General features: G+C 45.0%; 1 protein-coding gene across 4 annotated transcripts in view; it reads right to left on the minus strand.

The window, feature by feature from the left end:
• Positions 1 to 1541: 1541 nt before the first annotated feature.
• The window catches only part of IFNAR2 (interferon alpha and beta receptor subunit 2), a 30714-nt gene continuing 13780 nt past the window's right edge, over positions 1542 to 18475 (minus strand). For all 4 annotated transcript variants that reach the window (XM_042998544.1, XM_042998543.1, XM_015541225.2 and 1 more), the window contains 4 exons: positions 15900 to 16060; positions 11122 to 11290; positions 6928 to 7058; positions 1542 to 3315 (listed from right to left, as the gene is read on the minus strand). In XM_042998544.1, coding sequence (XP_042854478.1) covers positions 2611 to 3315; positions 6928 to 7058; positions 11122 to 11290; positions 15900 to 16060 — 1166 coding nt within the window. In that variant the 3' untranslated portion in view covers positions 1542 to 2610. The remainder of the gene's footprint in view (positions 3316 to 6927; positions 7059 to 11121; positions 11291 to 15899; positions 16061 to 18475) is intronic.

An 18475-nucleotide genomic window follows, 5' to 3' on the forward strand; every position in this document is an offset into this window, starting at 1 on the left:
AAACCGTTTGCAAAACTCTACGTAAGGTACCCGGATTGGGGGAGACACCCCGCCAGCATTAAAGGCGTGCTCTTCCAAGTTAGATAAATAGCTTACAACGCCCACCCAGAGGTTCTATCTGGGGTCATGGGTGGTGGTGGGTTTTCTTGACACCATTCCGTATCCCCCCAAGTTTTCTCCAGTGCAAACTGCCTCCAGGGTTTCTCTAGAACCCCCTTTCCCTGAAAGTAAGCTGATTTTAAGGCACTCTATTAGCAAAGACGGTTTGAAAGAGTCTACGTCACCCCCTCCCACCTAGGGGTAAACGACAGAGACCCAAGTTATTTATTGGGCAAAAACTGGTTTCTCTCACGAGATTGCTGAGAAACGTTTAATTTCCTCTTTCAAGGCTTGGGCAGTGGTGAGGTTGGAAAGTTCAGAGCAGGGTATAAAGTACGTGGTGATGTAAGGCGCTGCTTGACGTCTGACCCTAGAATGCCCCACCACGAGCACAGCAAGGGACGAGGAATGTTCCCTTGGTCCCTACAGGCCACCGCACACAGAGGGACTTCCGTGCAACCCTAGAGATGCCGGCAGAGCCACAAATCATCTGTGTATTTACCCCCTCTAATGAGAAATGACTCCGAAGGCATTACCCAGTTTTATTAAAAAGTATTTACTATCCTTCACCAACTTATGACAATTATACAAAACTGAAGCACACACACCTACATAAACACAGCCATAAAAAGTTTATCCCAAAAGATCACTCTGGAAATCTTTCAAAATATGATAGTTGCTTTAAGAGGACAGAGAAATGGACACTTTCCATCATAAAGTTCCTTTCCTAGGTGATTTCATTAGGTTATTAAATAACCCCTTCCCCTCTCACATCCCTCTCCTTTGAATTACTTTTGTTTTTGAGAAAGGGAGAGAGAGAGAGAGAGAGAGAGAGAGAGAGAGAGACAGAGAGCACACATGAAAGAAGGGGAGGGGCAGAGAGAAGGGAGAGAGAGAGAATCCTAAGGAGGCTCCCTGGCCGGCAATGGAACCAGACACCAGGCTCTATCCCTTAAAACATGAGATCATGACCTGAACCGAAATCAAGAGTTGGATGCTTAACTGACCAGGCTCCCCTCTGAGTTACTTTTGAGCAGTTACAAAAATATTCTCTTCAAAGTCCTTGAACTAGGACTCATAATTGTTGTTTTCCCCCTTTTGGATGGACCTAGCAGATCTGAGAAGCCTGCTCTTGGGGTGAGGGGAGTGGGATAGGAGGTCCCGCACAATTCATTCACTTTGGGGGCACCTTCACCGGAGTCTTCAATTCCTGCGTATTTTCTAGTTTTTAAAAAATGTTTATTTTTGAGAGAGAGAGGGGGCAGGGAGGGAGAAGAGAGAGGGAGACACAGAATCTGAAGCAGGCTCCAGGCTCTGAGCTGTCAGCACAGAGCCCGACGCGGGGCTCGAACTCACCAACTGTGAGATCATGACCTGAGCTGAAGTCGGATGCCCAACCGACTGCGCCACCCCAGGTGCCCCAATTCTCGTGTATTTTCTACTATTTCTCCTAGCACCACAGGATCTTGGAGCTTACCTAGTCCAATCCCCTTATTTCCTAAATGAAGAAACTGAGGCTCAGAGAGGCTCAGCAAAGTACCTGGGGTCACACAGTGAAATAGCAGCGTCAGACCTCGGAGTCCTAGTTCTTGTACTGTTCGCTACATGATGTTCTAGAACTTCTCTTCCCCTGCCCCCCCCCCCTCCTTCCACAGGAACTGTGGTCACACATAGGACAGTTGGAATCAGTGCACACAGCTCTTCTTAAATTGCTAAGTAGGACCTCCAGGAATTTTCTTTCATACCTTATTTCCTCTGAAGACCTTGAAACGATTTTGCATTTGTTCTCTCGCTTTTTTTTTTTTTTTTTTTTTTATCTTAAAATTTGGCACTGAGATTCTATCCCTCTCCCTCAGGCAAATATTTCCTAGTAGTCACCTGCCTGACACTAGAGTTATTTGTGTGCGAATGTGTCCTCCTCATTCAAATTGAGGAGAGCTGAATTCTGAGTGTAGGCTCCACTTTCTCCACTTCCAACTCGGAACCCGTGCTTCTGTTTCTTTGTGGGTCCCCTTTCTTTCCTTCTGGTGGCCTTCCCTTCCTGCTTCTTCCCTGCTGGCCCCTTCCTTAAGCCTGCTGGACCCACCACTGCTGACTGTACCTGCTAGGAGCCCTGCAGGGGAGTGTCTTCCTTTTCACTCTCCACTCCCACCCTGGCTAATTTCATTAACTTGCAGGGTCCTGGACCACCCACGAAAGATGCAGGGGACCCTGCTCCTTACTCTGGGAGACAGGATGCAGAACCATTATAAATGCGGGAGGGTGAAGGAAATGGACAGGACACTTTCCTTCAAAGTGCATCCCTTGGGACATGTAAACAATACACTGCAGGATAGGAGGGTCCCTTGTGGCCGTCCTGGGAATCTGCATAGATGACGTCACCAGGAATCACCCAGCAGACTGCAGTCTCCAGCACCTTCCCTCCGACATCGCTGGCAGGCCCCGGAGGGGCTGGTGACCGTACGCGGAGGGAGAACCTCATCGGTCCTTGTTAATTAACTATTCTTGGGATCATCTCATTATATAACCATCTCTGATGTCCGCATCTGACTCGGAACTGTCACTTTTGTCAGAAAGAGCGTCTTCAGGCCACGGGCACTCTGCAGAGGGGCTGGCGAAGGGTGGCTGTGTCCCTTCCCCACTGGCTGCCAGAAAGCTTATTTCCGTTTCATCTGAATCCTCTAGGTTGGCTGTCTCTTCTAGAAAAGATGGTGATGTCGGGGGTACTTCTGAGTCGTCATCGGGGATCCTCACAAACACAGAGTTTAAATTTACATTGAAGGTAATTTTGTCCCCAGACTCCTCGGTGAAGCTGTCATCATCCTCGGAGACGGGGTCCTGTGGCAGCCTCCCTCTCTCCTTGTAGGCCCCACTCTTGCAGCATTCCGACTGCTCGGGGCTGGGCCACGCTGCCATCAGGCGCTCGGTGTCAGCCTCAGGTTCGGATTGATCCGGTTCCTCAGCGTCCGGCTGGATGCAATCTTCCAAGGTGGCCGAGGAGGCGGAGGCAGGACCCAGAAGCCTGCCCGTTAGCCCGTGCATAGTATAACCACCCCCGCTTACTGGAGGGGCCACCTCCTCATTGCTGTCGCTCTCATCGTCGTAATTGTAATCCCACACTTTCTTCTTCCTGTTAACATGAATCACCTCCACGAAAGCCACTGTTTCCAAGGGTGGCCTCTCGAGAAAGACCCAGGATGACAAGTTATTAAAATTCTTAAAAACAAGAGAGAGAGAGAGAGAGAGAATCAATTCTGAGTGTTTGCTCTTTATTTTTTGACATAATAAAACTCAGTGAGATGAACTGTTCAGTGACGAGGATGAGGAGGTGAGGCCAACGGCAAGAACAACAACAGCTAACGGTTACACGGTGTTTCCCACCTGCCGGGCACTGGTCTCTGTGCCTCACTCGTGTCATCATTCGTTTTACCCTCACGGCCCTGCCATGAAGCGGGCTTACTGTTCTTATCCCCATTTCACAGATGACAAAAATGAGGCAGAGAGGTTAAGAAACGTGCCCAGGGGGCACGAACACTGAGCAGCGGAGGCTGCCTGCGGCAGAGGCTATGTTCCGGCCTCCACTCCTTCCCGCGGGGCTCCCCTCACCGCTTCCTGCTGCTCAGGGGACTCCGGCCACTTAGATTCTGGATTGCCATCTAAATCTGTCCATTGAGATTCTCCTAGGGCGTGTCAGGGAACCGTGGGTGAGGAGAGACTCTGGGGAGCCCATTGTATCCGGGTCACAGCCCCCTGGACTGGAGGATCTTAAAGATGAAGAGGGGATCCTAAAAGAGTTGGGAGGGTTAGAGGAATGGCAAGACCGGAGCTCACTCTGTTCCAGCTCTCGGAAGAAAGCACCACCAGGACACCAGCCGAGCAGGGAGCTGTGGAGAACACAGGAGAACAAGGCTGAGTCTTGCTCCGTCGGTGTGTCTGTCTCTAGGTTAACTACGGTGGGGCGAACGAGGAGGTGGTCAGGAGACTCCTTTCAGAGACCTGGAATCGTCATCAGCACCATCTTCCTATTTTCCTAAGGCCTACTTGGGCTGCCCACTTGGGCAAACCTGCTCTTCCCCTACTCTACCCAAGCCAGGCGTAGGGACAGTTTTTCTGTTGGGTTGTTCGTCTTTTTTCCCACAGGATTCCTAGGGGCGCTTCACATCACCTGGATGCTAATTGTTTGCTGATTATTTATGTCACATGTGTTTTCCCCTAGCCCGTGGTTCACCATTTTACTCTCTTTGTGAGGACATTCGATGACAAGAAATTCTTAGTTTTAACGTAAGAAAACGTATCGATGTCGAGCCTCTATGGTGTCTGTTTTTTGCGTCTGAGAGAATCTTCCTTACCCCAAGGTCACATAGAATCTCCTACAGTGCCTTTCATAGGACAACCTTTAATATACCTGGAACTGGTATTTGTGTGTGGTGTGAGGTAAAGTTCCAAATGCATTTTCTCCCATATAGATACACTTATTGACCCAGCCAATCCTGTCCCCATGGCAATATCATTAAACATGTTTCCATACGTGTGGGTCTGTTTCTGGGCTCCCTATTTGACCAAATCTTTGTTAATGTCTCTCAAGAAGCCATTTTCTCCACAAACGACCTGTAACATCCTCTGTTAGATTTATTCTTTAATGTTTTAAAAATATTTTTTTATTACTATTGCAATGGTATTTAAAATAAACTATATGATTCCACTTAACTGTACGATTTCAAGTTCAAAACCAGATAAAACTAATCTATGCTGTTAGTAATCAGGATAGTGGTTATCCTCGGTGGGGGTTAGTTACTCGAAGGTGGCAGGAGAGAGACTTCTGGAGAGGCTGATTATATTCTCTTTCTTGATTTAGGCATGAATTACATGGGTGCATTGAGTTTGCGAAAATTCACAGGGCTTTATACTACGAGTTGTGTACCTACTTAATTTCTTGGAGGTTGAAAAGCAGCTTCATGTTTGTTTTCTGATTATTGCTGGTGTATAAAACCGCAAGCATTTTTTATATTGACTATTTTGTATGTACCAACGTCACTAAACTTATTAATCCTAATCATTTATCTCTAGATTCATGTGAATTTTTTACTTTGCCAGCTATATCATCTATAAATTGTCACAGTCCCTACCCTTAGTCCTCAGACTTTAAGATCTAGGAGGGCAGAAGTTTTTGCTTGTTTTGTTCTTTTCTATATCCCCAGCACCTAGAACATGTAAACACATGGTAGGCACTCGGTAAATATTTGTTAAATCCAAAAAAAAAAAAAGAAAAAGAAAACTTTAACATCTGTTCTCGATGAAACACATATACACACAAATACACGAGGCCTAGAGTGTTCTGCTTTGCCATTCCTAGAGTTTTTACTTAGACACAGAGCAACAATTTTTCATGAAGAAGTATGAGAAAGACACAATAACAACGCGTCCTCTCAGTACTTGGGGTCAACACCATAACAGGCGTATTTATAATTGGTGTATAATTTGGACACGCCTTAGGGATGGGAGGAACCCCAGGGAGACCTGGTGCGGGGGGGGGGGGGGGGGGGGGGACGACTAGTAACCATTTTAGGTAAGTCAGGCAGAGAATTTATCTAGAAGGGAGTAGGTGTGGTAATAAGGACCTTTATATCTCAAGGCTACAGTGAGACATATCAGGGTAGGATTTGTCTAAGACCTCAAGGCCAAAGGAATAAATACTTGGTAGACAGGAAGAAGTGGATTAAGGCAGTGATAAGGCCGCAGCTGACGGCTAACATAAAAGACTGAAAGACACGTTTACACTGAAGGATCAAAACTGTCCGTACTTGAAAGGCAGGGATCACAGTGTGGATGAAACCGAACAGAGTCCTCTGCGTCTAAGGCGTCTAAGGCGGGGCCAAATTCGGGCTGGGTTCAAACCCACCCCCTAAACAGCCCCCAAACCCAACCCAAAGGAGTAAAAACACAAAGAAAAAGAATAGTACAATTTTATCAACTGGGGAGGAATATTTAAATGTGCAGTTGTTTATAAAAATGAGAAGAAAAAGATGAAATGAGTTTAGAGAAAAATAAGATATCTCTGAATGGAAACTGATAAAATGAATATAGGAAGACAGCAATGGGATGGAGAAAATGACAAATGAGGGGCAAATTAATTCTTTTATCTTTTTATAAGATAAATCCAGGGGTGCCTGGGTGGCTCAGTCGGTTGAGCGTCTGACTTCGGCTCAGGTCATGATATCGCTGGGTTTGAGAGTTCGAGCCCCACGTCGGGCTCTGTGCTAACAGCTCAGAGCCTGGAGCCTCCTTCAGATTCTGTGTCTCCTCCTCTCTCTGCTCCTGCGCCCCCCCCCCCCCCCCATGCTCATGCTCTATCTCTTTCTGTCTCTCAATAATAAATAAACGTTAAAAAAAATTAAAAAAAAAAAAAGATAAATCCACCTTGTGTATATGTTCCATTGAAGTAATCCAAATTGAAAGATAATCTTTATAAAATGTTAATGAAACATACTGCATTATTCATAAAGTCCGAAGAATAAAAAGGAAGGAAAAGAAAGGAAAAAGAAGTCAATTCGGATGGCCTACAGCGGGCAAATGATTAAGGGAAAAATAAGACATTAATAACAATGGGATACTATGTGACCATTAAAAGTAACACGTGGGCCAAATATAAACAGAAAGCATCAAATGTAAATATAGATTTATAGGGATGGAAAAGTCACCCAGAGTGATAATGCATCTTAGTGTTTTTAGAAAACGTTTTTTTTCCTTCTGTGAAAATAGTTAAGAATATAATAAAAATTCTTAAGTTATAAAATAAAGATAAAAATTAAAAAAAAAAAGACTACATACCAAAACTTTGGGGAAATCATTTCTTAAGCATATGTAACCAACCCGTTTCAGTATTAATATGGTGCTTATGAAGACAGCTGCTATTAAAAACATAACAATTATTCCTCCTATTTTGGCGGATTCTGATGACTCTGTTGATGAAAAATGAAATGACTTTATTTCAAAATAAATTCAATAAATTATCACAGATGAGTGGAATAAGATATCAAAGAACAACAAACTTGGGAAAAACTATTGTTAACAGACGAAAGAGTGAAAGTAATCCAAGCATACATATTCTTAAATGATGAAAATGGCAGATTTATTTTTAAAAGTGAAATCTCTTCCAGTTTATAATGATGTTTTATGACTGCCCCATGCAATACAGTAGCCATCAGCCATATGTGACTACTTAAATTTAAATCATCAAAATAAAAAAAAAAACAAACCCTGTTTCTCATTCATACTGGCCATATCTCAAAGGCTCAAGAGCCACCTGTTAATACGGTTAAAAAGAAAACTCAAGGCCCAAAAAGGAGTCATTTTATGCCTGGCCCACATCACCAAACTGTAATCTTCACTGGTCATTCTGGAATTTCCAACTCAGCACCATGAGGTAATCCACCTAATATAATAAGATCCTTTTGTCCCTCAAAGGGAGGTGACCTCACCCGAAAATAATCCTATTTTTGGTCTGACTTCCGCGTTCGGCCTTTAAAAACATTTCTCTTTCTGCAGCCCTCTGGAGCTCCTTTATACAGATGGGACGCTGCTCAACGCACAAATCGTTCAATAAAGCTAATTAGCTCTTCAAAATGGACTCGAAAGTTTGTGATTGAACAGTAGACATGACGGGCAGAAAGAAGTGGAGGAGGGGAGTTTGTCTGAGAAAAACAGCTCGGTTATTCTGAGGCTGGACTTTGGCCACACCAGGGCTCTACAGAGACCACTTTGTCCTACTGAGTGCCCCTCAAGCTTCTTGTCAAAATTCCTTTTGGAGAATTGCAACCTTCTGACGGCAAGTAGCTTTTTAAATTTTGTTTTTCTGTCTCTCTATTGCGATGTAAGTTTCACGTGGTCAGGAAGTGTTATTTTTATTTGTTTTGTTCACTGCTGTTTCCCCAACATCTACAAGAGAATCCAGCAGACAGTGGGGCCCCAACAAATATTTGTCAAATGGACGGGCACAGCTTGCCCTCAGGGCCTTAGCAAAAGAACCAACCGGTTAATTTGGGACTTGACCAAAGGGGAGACATTTCTCTCAATCTCTGGGCTAAACTCCCCCCATACGAGTGATGCCCTAAGCCTGTGGTATTCACCACTGAGTCTGAGGAAGTTAACGCTGGTCCCAGGTTGTCTTTCAAGCCCCGCCCCCCCCCCCCCCCCCCCCCCCCCCCCCCCCGCCATCATCCTAACCTGTCTGGTTCCCAAGTTGGGCCAGTTGAAGGTAGTTCAGATGGCAAATCTGGACAGTGAGGAGTCCACATTATGTGAACCTGCTTGGTCCCTGAGTTTCAGACAATAAGAATTGAGACATCAAATATTTGGATAGCGAGGGGTACCTGTCCTTTCACTGTCTGGGGCAATGATACAAGAAGGGGGGCTGACTTCATGTGCAAATGATGTGTTCACACCACGTAAAGATGAAATGACACGACGCCGTGCTATTGCATGACTCTTTCTTAGCAGGGGAAACAGAAAAGGCAGGGCAAAAACTGAGTAATCACAGCACATGTCAGCCTCCAGGGAACGTGTGCCTTTGGTCAGTCTTACATTCATCTTCCAAGTGGGGGCTGAGTGTTAGCCAACCATCGTCTGTCACGTCACGTTACTAATCTGAGTTTTTATTGCTGCTGTTGTGATTTACGATAAAAAATATTTACTTATTTGGTCTTTGTCCCCGGTTCCTGCAGGGCATAGAGCTCTGAGACCCCTGACAACTTTGCCCTGCATGTGAAGTGGTGGTGGAGACAGTCTTGTGGGACTGAGCCCCGAACACCAGGTAGACAGTGCCAGACTTGAGTTAAATTGCAGGACCCCGAGCTGGTGTGGGAGAATTGCTTGGTGTAGGGGAAAAGCCCCTCACCGGAGGAAGTACAGAAGTATTCCATGAGGAGACGAGAAAATAGTTCTCTATTCAGCTGGCTTTGCAGTTTCGTTTGTTTGTAAGATCGTTGTCTAATAATAATAATAACAATATAAATATAGTAACAACAGTAAGAAAAATAAAATAATAATAATAAAAATCTCGTCTTTGCCCCTGGTTCTTGGCACAGACCATTAAAAACCCTTGGAATTTCCTGAGCGACAGGAGTGTCTTTGGGGGACCATACCTGAGTTTATGCTAATGAACCAAGGGAGGGTGTTGGATAGCTCCAGGAAGGGGGCTGGTCACCAGAAAAACCAACCTGGTGTTTAGAGAGTAGGAACGGCTGGCCTCTGACTGTTGGGGAGGGGGGAGGGCTGGGGATGGGAGTTCAATCACTAGTGGATGACGATTTCATGATTCATGCCTGTGTAATAAAACCCAGTATAAACTCTTGGACAGCAAGGCTTGGGGAGATTCGGGGTCAGGGAACACACGGACGTATTGGGAGGGTGGTGCACCCTGACTCCATGGGGACAGAAGCTCCTGCACTCGGGACCCTTCCAGACTCTGTGCCTCTGCATCTGGCTGTTCATTGTATTCTTATGATAAAACAGTAATCCTGGGGCACCTGGGTGGCTCAGCCAGTTAAGTGTCAGACTGGCTCAGGCCATGATCTCATGGCTCGTGATTTCAAGCCCCACCTTGGGCTGTCTGCTGTTAGTGTGGAGCCTGCTTGGGATTCTCCCTCTCTCTCTGCCCCTCCCTTGCTCACGCTCTGTCTTTCTCTCTCTCTCAAAAATAAATAAACATTAAAAAAAAAAAAAGTAATCCTAAGTATAGTGCTTCCCGAGTCCCATGAGTCCTGGTGAGTTATTAATCTGCAGGGGGAGTGTGGGACCCTCTGAATTTGTAGTTAGAGTGCACAGAAGTTTGGACGGCCAGACTTGCAGCTGGTACCCGAAGAGGGGGCAGTCTTGAGTCTGAGCCCCTTAACCTGTGGGGCCTGCTAACTCCAGAGAGCGTCAGAAAGGAATCAAATCACTGGACACCCGGCTGGTGTTGGAGAATTGGTATTAGGGCATACGTATGTAGATTTGTTTGGGGTTCCCATTTTCCTAAGAGCTACAGGCATAAGGAATTTATAGGCAAGTTCAGGTTTGCCCATATTTGACCGACCCTACACTAATGATTCAAGCTAATGCCTTTTTCCTTTAAAGATACTTGAAAGGAGCTACTTTTTCCTTTAAAATCGCTCCGGGCGTCGTTGGACCCTGCGGAACACGGGAGAGTCAAATCACACTGAACATCTCCAAGCACTAGGCGCCAGGCCTGTGTCTACTGAATCCCCAAGGAAGCCATACCACTGCGGTTGCTTTCTTCTGTCCCACCTGATCTTGTCTGTCTGTACTCTGGTAAGTCAGACCATTAAAGAAACTCTCGTCGGGGTTGGGAAATTCAGAAAGGCTTCTTTGGTGGAGATTTTCACTTTTGGCAAAACACTTAGGGGCCTCGTCACTTCCCAAGCAAATAATCAGCAACGAACATCCCTAAGCCTGACTGTTCTCACTGCAGATTTCTCCACTCAGAGGAAGGTTCGGGGACTAGGCTGTTTCCCGTTCTGATGCCTTCGCAACAGAAGGACTTTTTAGTCTTCATGAGGGACTAGGTCATACGCACTGGTGAGGTTCCCTTCCATCTACAAGCTATAGCGAACTTTCCTGCAAGCTGGCCACGTCCGTGGGCCACACCCCACCTCCATAATTTGACCCTCTGATACCTGTGCGTGCAATTGGTCCCGGTAACCCTGCCTCCTGCAGCAGCTAGCTTGAATAATGGCCAACCCAAGGGCACCCAGAACTGAATTCGATCCCGACTCCCTGAGCTAAACTAAAAGCGTGGCACTTCAGAGGATCTGACTTTATAAAGACAGACACCTGATTGTCCCTCTGCTATGGCAACTTAAAAGTGACTTCACCGCATAGTAGAGACTGACCAACAGAAAGCATCTCTGTGATGGGCTTTTCGTGGAAGGAATACCTTCAGGGCTCCACGACTTTCAGATTCTTTTCATTAACCAGGTTTTCCCTCGGAGTGAAAGCAGAACATGAATTTTTAAACACTTATACCTGTTTCCTGTCCAGGTTGAAGGAAGGTACATTTGACTGGAGATCTATTTATTGCTCCCATAACTTTAGACTTAAAATAGACAGATACACAGTAGTTTGTGTTTGGAATCAGCTTGTCGATGACATAAGTGACATTTCCAATGATGTTTCCATTTAGCTTGGGGTGATGCTGTAAAAAAGAAGCAAAAAAATCAGGAAGGCTTTGAGTGAGAATTTCATTTGCAGGCAGGCCCTTCAAGCCTCCTTGGGGATTTGTCCTCAGATCTTAAATGGGGATAGAAAGATCTCAGGCTTGAAAAGAAAAAGTATTTTTAAGTCATTTGGGGCCAGCAGTTTAGCACAAAACTAGATGCACATTTTTAAACCATGAAATCTAGTCTAGCAACTGCACTCTATAACTAGTAGAAAAAGTTTCAATGAGGAATAAAAGTTTCCATGATGTTTGGGCACCTGGGTGGCTCAGTTGGTTAAAGGGTTGAGAGATCCACACTGAGCATGGTCTCCTGGAGATTCTCTCTCTCTCTCTCTCTCTCTCTCTCTCCCTCTGCCCCTCTCTCCCACTTGTGCTCTCTCTCTCAGGCAAATAAAATGAAAAAAAGAAAAAAAAAGAAAAAAATGTTTCCATGATGTCATTTTTACAAGATTATTTTGTCATGCATTAAGATAATCTTGCAAAACTAAGAACATAAAAAAGTGAGATTATCTTTTTTCATTAATGATATGTGTCTACTCTTCAGGAAGTGCCTTCATACATATTAACGAATGTGATTATGAAAACAGTCCACAGAGTTGCAATGATCTCCATTCTCCAGATGAGGAAACTACCACTCAGAGTGGTTAAGTAACTTTCCAAGGCCACACAGCATGGCTGTGGCAGAACTGTGGCTGATGTCTAATTCCTCATCTTCTCCCTTTAGACACCTTGCCCCTTCTGTTCCTAGGTAGTTCTGTTCCATTTTGGAATTAGAGAGATGATACGAAGTTTCTTTCAAGAAAAACAACTTCGGGGCACCTGGGTGGCTCAGTCAGTTGAGCGTCCGACTTCGGCTCAGGTCACGATCTCGCAGTTTGTGAGTTCGAGCCCCGCATCGGGCTCCGTGCTGACAGCTCAGGGCCTGGAGCCCTGCTTCGGATTCTGTGTCTCCCTCCCCTCAGCTCTTCCCCTGCTCACGCTCTGTCTCTCTCTCAAAATAAATAAAGATTAAAAAAAAAATTAAAAAAAAAGAAAAACTTCTGTGTGAAGTTTTATGGTTTTCAAAATACTAACAGTTCTATGAATCAGGATTTTCCAGCAGTTCATATACGGCCTTCTGTAATAATGTTTTTCTGCAAATTTCTATTTGGAAGGAGGAAGAATTGAAAGAAAGAAAGAAAGAAAGAAAGAAAGAAAGAAAGAAAGAAAGAAAGAAAGAAAGAAAGAAAGAAAGAAAGAAGGAAAGAAATAAAGAGAAAGAAAGCTCTAACAAATTAAACTCTCATGCAGTGCCAATAAGCAGTGAAGAAGAAAAAGAGGGCAGAAATAGAAACAGTGTCACGGAGGGAGGGCTCTTGCCTCCAAGAGAAATAGCCAAAAGTAGCTGAGAATCAGACTATCTGGGTTTCACACCTGGTGTTGCCATTGTGTGATCTTGATGAAGTCTGCCATACTTACTTCCTGTTTCACCAGGCAAACAGAAGCTCGCCTGAGTATTTTGCCCCCCGCCCCCGCACTCGCCTTGGATGCACAGTCCCTGCTCTGCACTAAGGTCAATCCCTTCTTGTGCTTATGAGATTCCATCCCTCCTCACTTCCTCAAGCACATGGTCCAGCAATCCCTTTGGAACATCCCATCTGCATATGAACATGCTGTAACTTCTTCCATTTTCTTTTTCTTTATTTTATTTTGAGAGAGAGAGAGAGAGAGGGAGAGAGAGAAAGAGAGAGAGAGGATCTTAAGCAGGCTCCACACCCAGCATGCGGCCCGATACGGGGTTCCAACTCACAACTGTGAGATCATGATCTGAGCTGAAATCAAGAGTTGAATCACCCAGGCACCCCATAAGTTCTTCCATCTTAAAATGTCCCTCTTATGGGGCACCTGGGTGACTCAGTTGGTGAAGTGTCTGACTCTTGATTTTTTTGGTTTGGGCCATGATCTCATGGTTCATGTTCCAGCCCCGACTCAGGCTTTGTGTGCTGATAGTGCAGAGCCTGCTTGGGATTCTCCCTTTCCCCTGCTCTCTGCCCCTCCCTCATTCCCTCTCTCTCTCTCTCTCTCTCTCAAAATAAATAAACTTAAAAATAAAATAAAATAAAATAAAATAAAATAAAATAAAATAAAATAAAATCCCTCTCTCTTGACCCCAGCTTCCCCTATAGCTACCACAGAGTATCTCTCCTCTTTACAGAAAAACTCCTTAGAAGAATTAGTTCTCCTCACTGTCTCTAATTTCTCTCTTCCTTCTCTTTCTGGAATCCATTCTTACCAGGTGCTCACCCCATCACTCCACTGAGATCACTCTTATCAAGGTCACCAGGACTTCCATGTTGCTAAATCCAATACCCAATCCATAGGCCTCATCTAACGTGTCCCATTTATAGCATTTGATTCAGTAGATCACTTTCTCCTTCTGGAACTTTCTTCTCTCAGCTACCAGGACATCATTTTCACCTAGTTGTTCTCCGACCATGCTGGTTGCTCCTTCCCAGTCTCTATCTCTCTTTTTTAAGGTTTTATTTTTAAGTAACCTCCACACCCAACATGGGGCTTGAACTCACAACAACCCCTAGATCAAGAGTTGCACACTGTACTGACTGAGCCAGCCAGGCACCCCTCTAGCCTCTTTTGCTGGTTCCTCATTTGCCAGATCTCTCTATTTTGGGCTTCTGGGGCTCTGACTTTGGACGTCCTCTTTCCTCTCTGCATATCCACTTCCGGGTGATCTCACCTTGTCTCAAGGTATCAATACGCACCAAGAAGCCAACGACTCCCCAGGACGTCTCTCCAGCGAGGAGCTCTCCCCTGAACTCCAGACTCAGAGCATCCAACTCCTGCTCACTATATCCTCCTGGATGCCTTATTGGCACCTCAAACTTAAATATCCAGATCCAAGCTACTGATACGCAATTATCCACCTCCTCCATCCATAATCTTCCCCATTTAAAATTTTTTTTTAATTTATTTTGAGACCGAGAGAAAGAGAGAGAGAGAAAGAAAGAGTGAGAGTGTGTGAATGGGGGAGGAGCAGGGGGAGAGGGAGTCGAAGTTGGACGCTCAACCGAGACACCCAGGTGCCCCTGTAATCTTCCCCATTTTAATTAATGGAAACTCCAGCCATCCAGACGCTCTGGTCTCTTTCTTCACCCCATGGCACATCCAACCCATCCAAAAATACTGTCAGCTCCACTTGCAAGATATATGCAGAATTTAACCACTTCTCATTACTGCCAAGTGGTCCAAGCCACCACCATCTGTCACCTGGATTACACCAGTAGTCTCTTCTTTTTTTCTTGGTCTAATTTAATCTAATGATTACTTTTCTTGGGGCGCCTGGGTGGCTCAGTCGGTTGAGCTTCCGATTTCGGCTCAGGTCATGATCTCACGGTCCGTGAGTTTGAGCCCCGTGTCGGGCTCTGTGCTGACAGCTCAGAGCCCGGAGCCTGCTTCGGATTCTGTGTCTCCCTCTCTCTCTGACCCTCCCCCGTTCATGCTCTGTCTCTCTCTGTCTCAAAAATCAATAAACGTTAAAAAAAATAAATAAAGATTACTTTTCTTTAATGAAGAAGATCCTTATTAACCGTCATTTTCCTCTCATGGTGTTGTCAATATCCTAATACCCATAGCTTTCTTATTTTAAAAATAATAATCTCAAACAGAGTTAGTAGCTCACGGGTTGAATATCAATGAGATGTGACTGGTTTATGATATTTAAAGAAGCTTCGTACAGTCTCTGAGCTACATAAGCTGATTTTTCCCCTCTGTTATTTTCATTTTGTTTTGATTAGGGCGTTGATTATATCCAGGTAGATATTACAGCGAAAATTGTAATTTGCCATTTCCTACTAAGCAATTACCATCTCCACAGCCTCTTAACTGGTCTCCCAACCTCCACCTTTGGCTCCTGTGGTATATTCTCAATACACCAGCCAGGATGCCCTGTTGAAGCCTCCGGACCTCCAGCAGCTTCATGATACTTCAAAGCCTCAGACCCACAAAGCCCAACAAGATTGGGCCCCACTGGTTCCCTGATCTCACCTCCTTCTAGTCTCCTGTCCCAGTTACTCCATACCAGCTCCCTGCCCTGATTCTCCAATCTACTGGGTCCACTCCAGCCTCAGGACCTCTGCTTCCTGTGCCCTCTGCCTGACACGCCCCTGCCCCTGGTGACTTGTGGGCTGGTACTTGCAAGGGTTTCTAATCGGCAAAGGGCTATGCACATGTCAGCTGCTGTTCCAGGAGGGCCCACTTCCACTCATCCCAGCACCCTGGAATTTCGCCCTAGTGTGCTGAAATTAGCCTGTTCTCTTTGTCCACACCACATTCCTTCCCTGTGTGCCCCTCGATGTTGCGCATGTGGTCTCTTCTTTGAAAGAAGACCACACTGCTAGGCTAAGTCAACGTATTTCCACAATGAATGAACTATAGAGACTTCTTTGCTTAAAGTCAGACCCCGCGGATTCAGACCCTTGAGGCTCAACTGCTCAAATCATTACAAATGTCTTTTTCCTTGTTTTGTTTTGTTTTTAAGAAGACGGTCAAATATATTCACTGCCAGCTCAGAACTGTTTCAGCCACTCACCTTCTTAACAATCTTCCCTGACTGTTCTTCGATGACGAGCGGTAAGTAATGCTGTAAGATCTCGCCATTCAGTATCTTGGGAATGACTGGTGGAAATTTCACTATTACGTTGATGTGGTTGGTAGAGCCAACAATATCAAAGTCCGGTGGTTCCAAAGACACTGTGGAGAAAACGAAACCAGAAACACACCCCAATGATGTCAGCCAATGACTGCATCGCAGCAACGCTCCCGTGGCTGTAATACAACCTGACCTCTTGACAACCATCTTCTCTCTAACCTACGGTCTTAGGTGAGGCATGGGTTGTATTCTTTTTTTTTTTTTTTATTGGTGAAAAACTGAGACTAAAAGCGATGTGATTTCCTTACTATTACCACAAGAAACGGAGGTTCCAGGATGGAAGTCAGGCCTTTCGGAATTTTCAGCCTGTATTCTAAACAAAATGACTTCTTATCATATCACAGTAACAATGATACCCAACCATTGCAGAAATATCAGAAAATACAGTAGGCAAGTGTCCCTGAATGTGGTTAATCGTGTTTTGTCTATATCGTATCAGCGTAAATATATACACACACGTATATAAACTGAACTAGTGCATACACACACACACACACACACACACACACACAATCTCATCTAAAATTAAATCATTCTTACCTATAGCTTTGCATGGTATATATTTCACTTAACTCAATTCACAAACATATCCATGCATATTTGTCTACATCAAGGGGTGGAAAATGGGCCTGTGGGCTGGAGTTTTGCACAGCCTGCCAGTTCAGAATGGTTTTTATATTTTAAAGGGTTGTGGGGCACCTGGGTGGCTTCGTTGGTTAAGCCTAACTCTTGATTTTGGCTCAGGTCATGATCTCACGAGCCATGAGTTTGGGAGCCCCAGCACTGGGCTCCATGCTGACGGCGTGGAGCCTACTGGGGATTCTCTCTCTCCCCCTTTCTCTCTTCCCATCAGCTGCTTGCTCTCTCTCTCTCTCTCTCTCAAAATAAATAAATAAATAAATAAATAAATAAATAAACTTACAAAATAATAAAAGGGTTGTAAAACAACTGAAGAAGGACAGCTGATATGGTGTATGATATGTGGCCCATAAAGTCTAAAGTATTTCTTTTCTGGCCTTTACAGAAAGTTGGCTGACCCTGGATCTTCATCGTTAACTTTTTAGGGGTGACTCTATGCCACTAAGCATCTGGCTGCACTATAATTTAACTGATCTGTTGCTTTGATTAATTTTTTTTTAACGTTTATTGATTTTTTATTTATTTATTTATTTATTTTAATTTTTTTTTCAACGTTTTTTATTTATTATTTTTGGGACAGAGAGAGACAGAGCATGAACGGGGGAGGGGCAGAGAGAGAGGGAGACACAGAATCTGAAACAGGCTCCAGGCTCTGAGCGGTCAGCACAGAGCCCGACATGGGGCTTGAACCCACGGACCACGAGATCATGACCTGAGCCCAAGTCGGCCGCTTAACCGACTGAGCCACCCAGGCGCCCCGATCTGTTGTTTTGAATATTTAGATTGTCTCTACATTTTCTGAATAGACCCACTGTGTCAATGAGCATTCTTAGAGCTAAATCATTACATTTGTCCACAATTATTTCTGTAGGACAAACCATTAAAGAGAAACTCTGGATGAGAGCAGGGACACGGCAAGATTTGAATACATCCTGCTGCAGATTTTCAGATATTCAAAGTACACTCTCCGCATTTCCCCTAAGCCTGGGTATTTACATGTGTTTGACGTTTACCATTTTGAGTCTTGACAAATGACGTCTCATCCTTACTTTAATATACTTTCTGTAATCGTCTGAGCGCCACGATCTATAAGTTGTGCTTTTCTTTCTTTCCTTTTCTGGACGCACACGTAAACACACACACACACAAATCCAGGGAATCTCGTCAGCACCTGAGTTGTCTGCGACAGTGGGATGCGGTTATTGTCACTTTGCTAAGCACGTATGTGTGAACGCACATCCACACAGCCTTTAACAGGGAGCTGAAACCAAATCTTTCTCTTGGAAACAGGTTGCAAATGAGGACATCGAAGAAGAGCTGGAGTCTGGCCGAGGGCCACCAGCAGCCACCCTGGAGCTGTTTAACACAAGTGCCACAGGGAGCTGCCTCCAGTCATAGGGAAAGAAAGATAGGCAGACCCACTCTCGGGCTCCAGTCTCCGAGTGCCCTGGGTGCACGTGTGTTTTGGGAACTAACATAGATAAGAACTATTGGGTTATGATCTGGGGGAAGGGGTACCGTATTAAGGAAAACATTGGCCCAAAGAGTTGGGACAGCTCAGATACAGGCCTTCTGGACCTCCCGGCCTACTTCCTGTCAGGTTGTGACAGGAAATGAACCGGAACAAACCAACCATTGCTGCCGGAACGCCTGCCTTAGACAGGCAGTGAGGAATCGCCGGCAAAGGACAGATAATCGTCCCACTTTTTGGATAAGAAAACCAAGGCTCCGAGAAGCAAACACTTCACAGGTCCAGGGCCGCGAAGGGGCAAGGCCAGCTGGTAAACATAGCCCTGAGTTTGAGACACCTCTGCAGA

Source organism: Panthera tigris, chromosome C2 (assembly GCF_018350195.1).
Source record: "Panthera tigris isolate Pti1 chromosome C2, P.tigris_Pti1_mat1.1, whole genome shotgun sequence".
Lineage (NCBI taxonomy): Eukaryota > Metazoa > Chordata > Mammalia > Carnivora > Felidae > Panthera > Panthera tigris.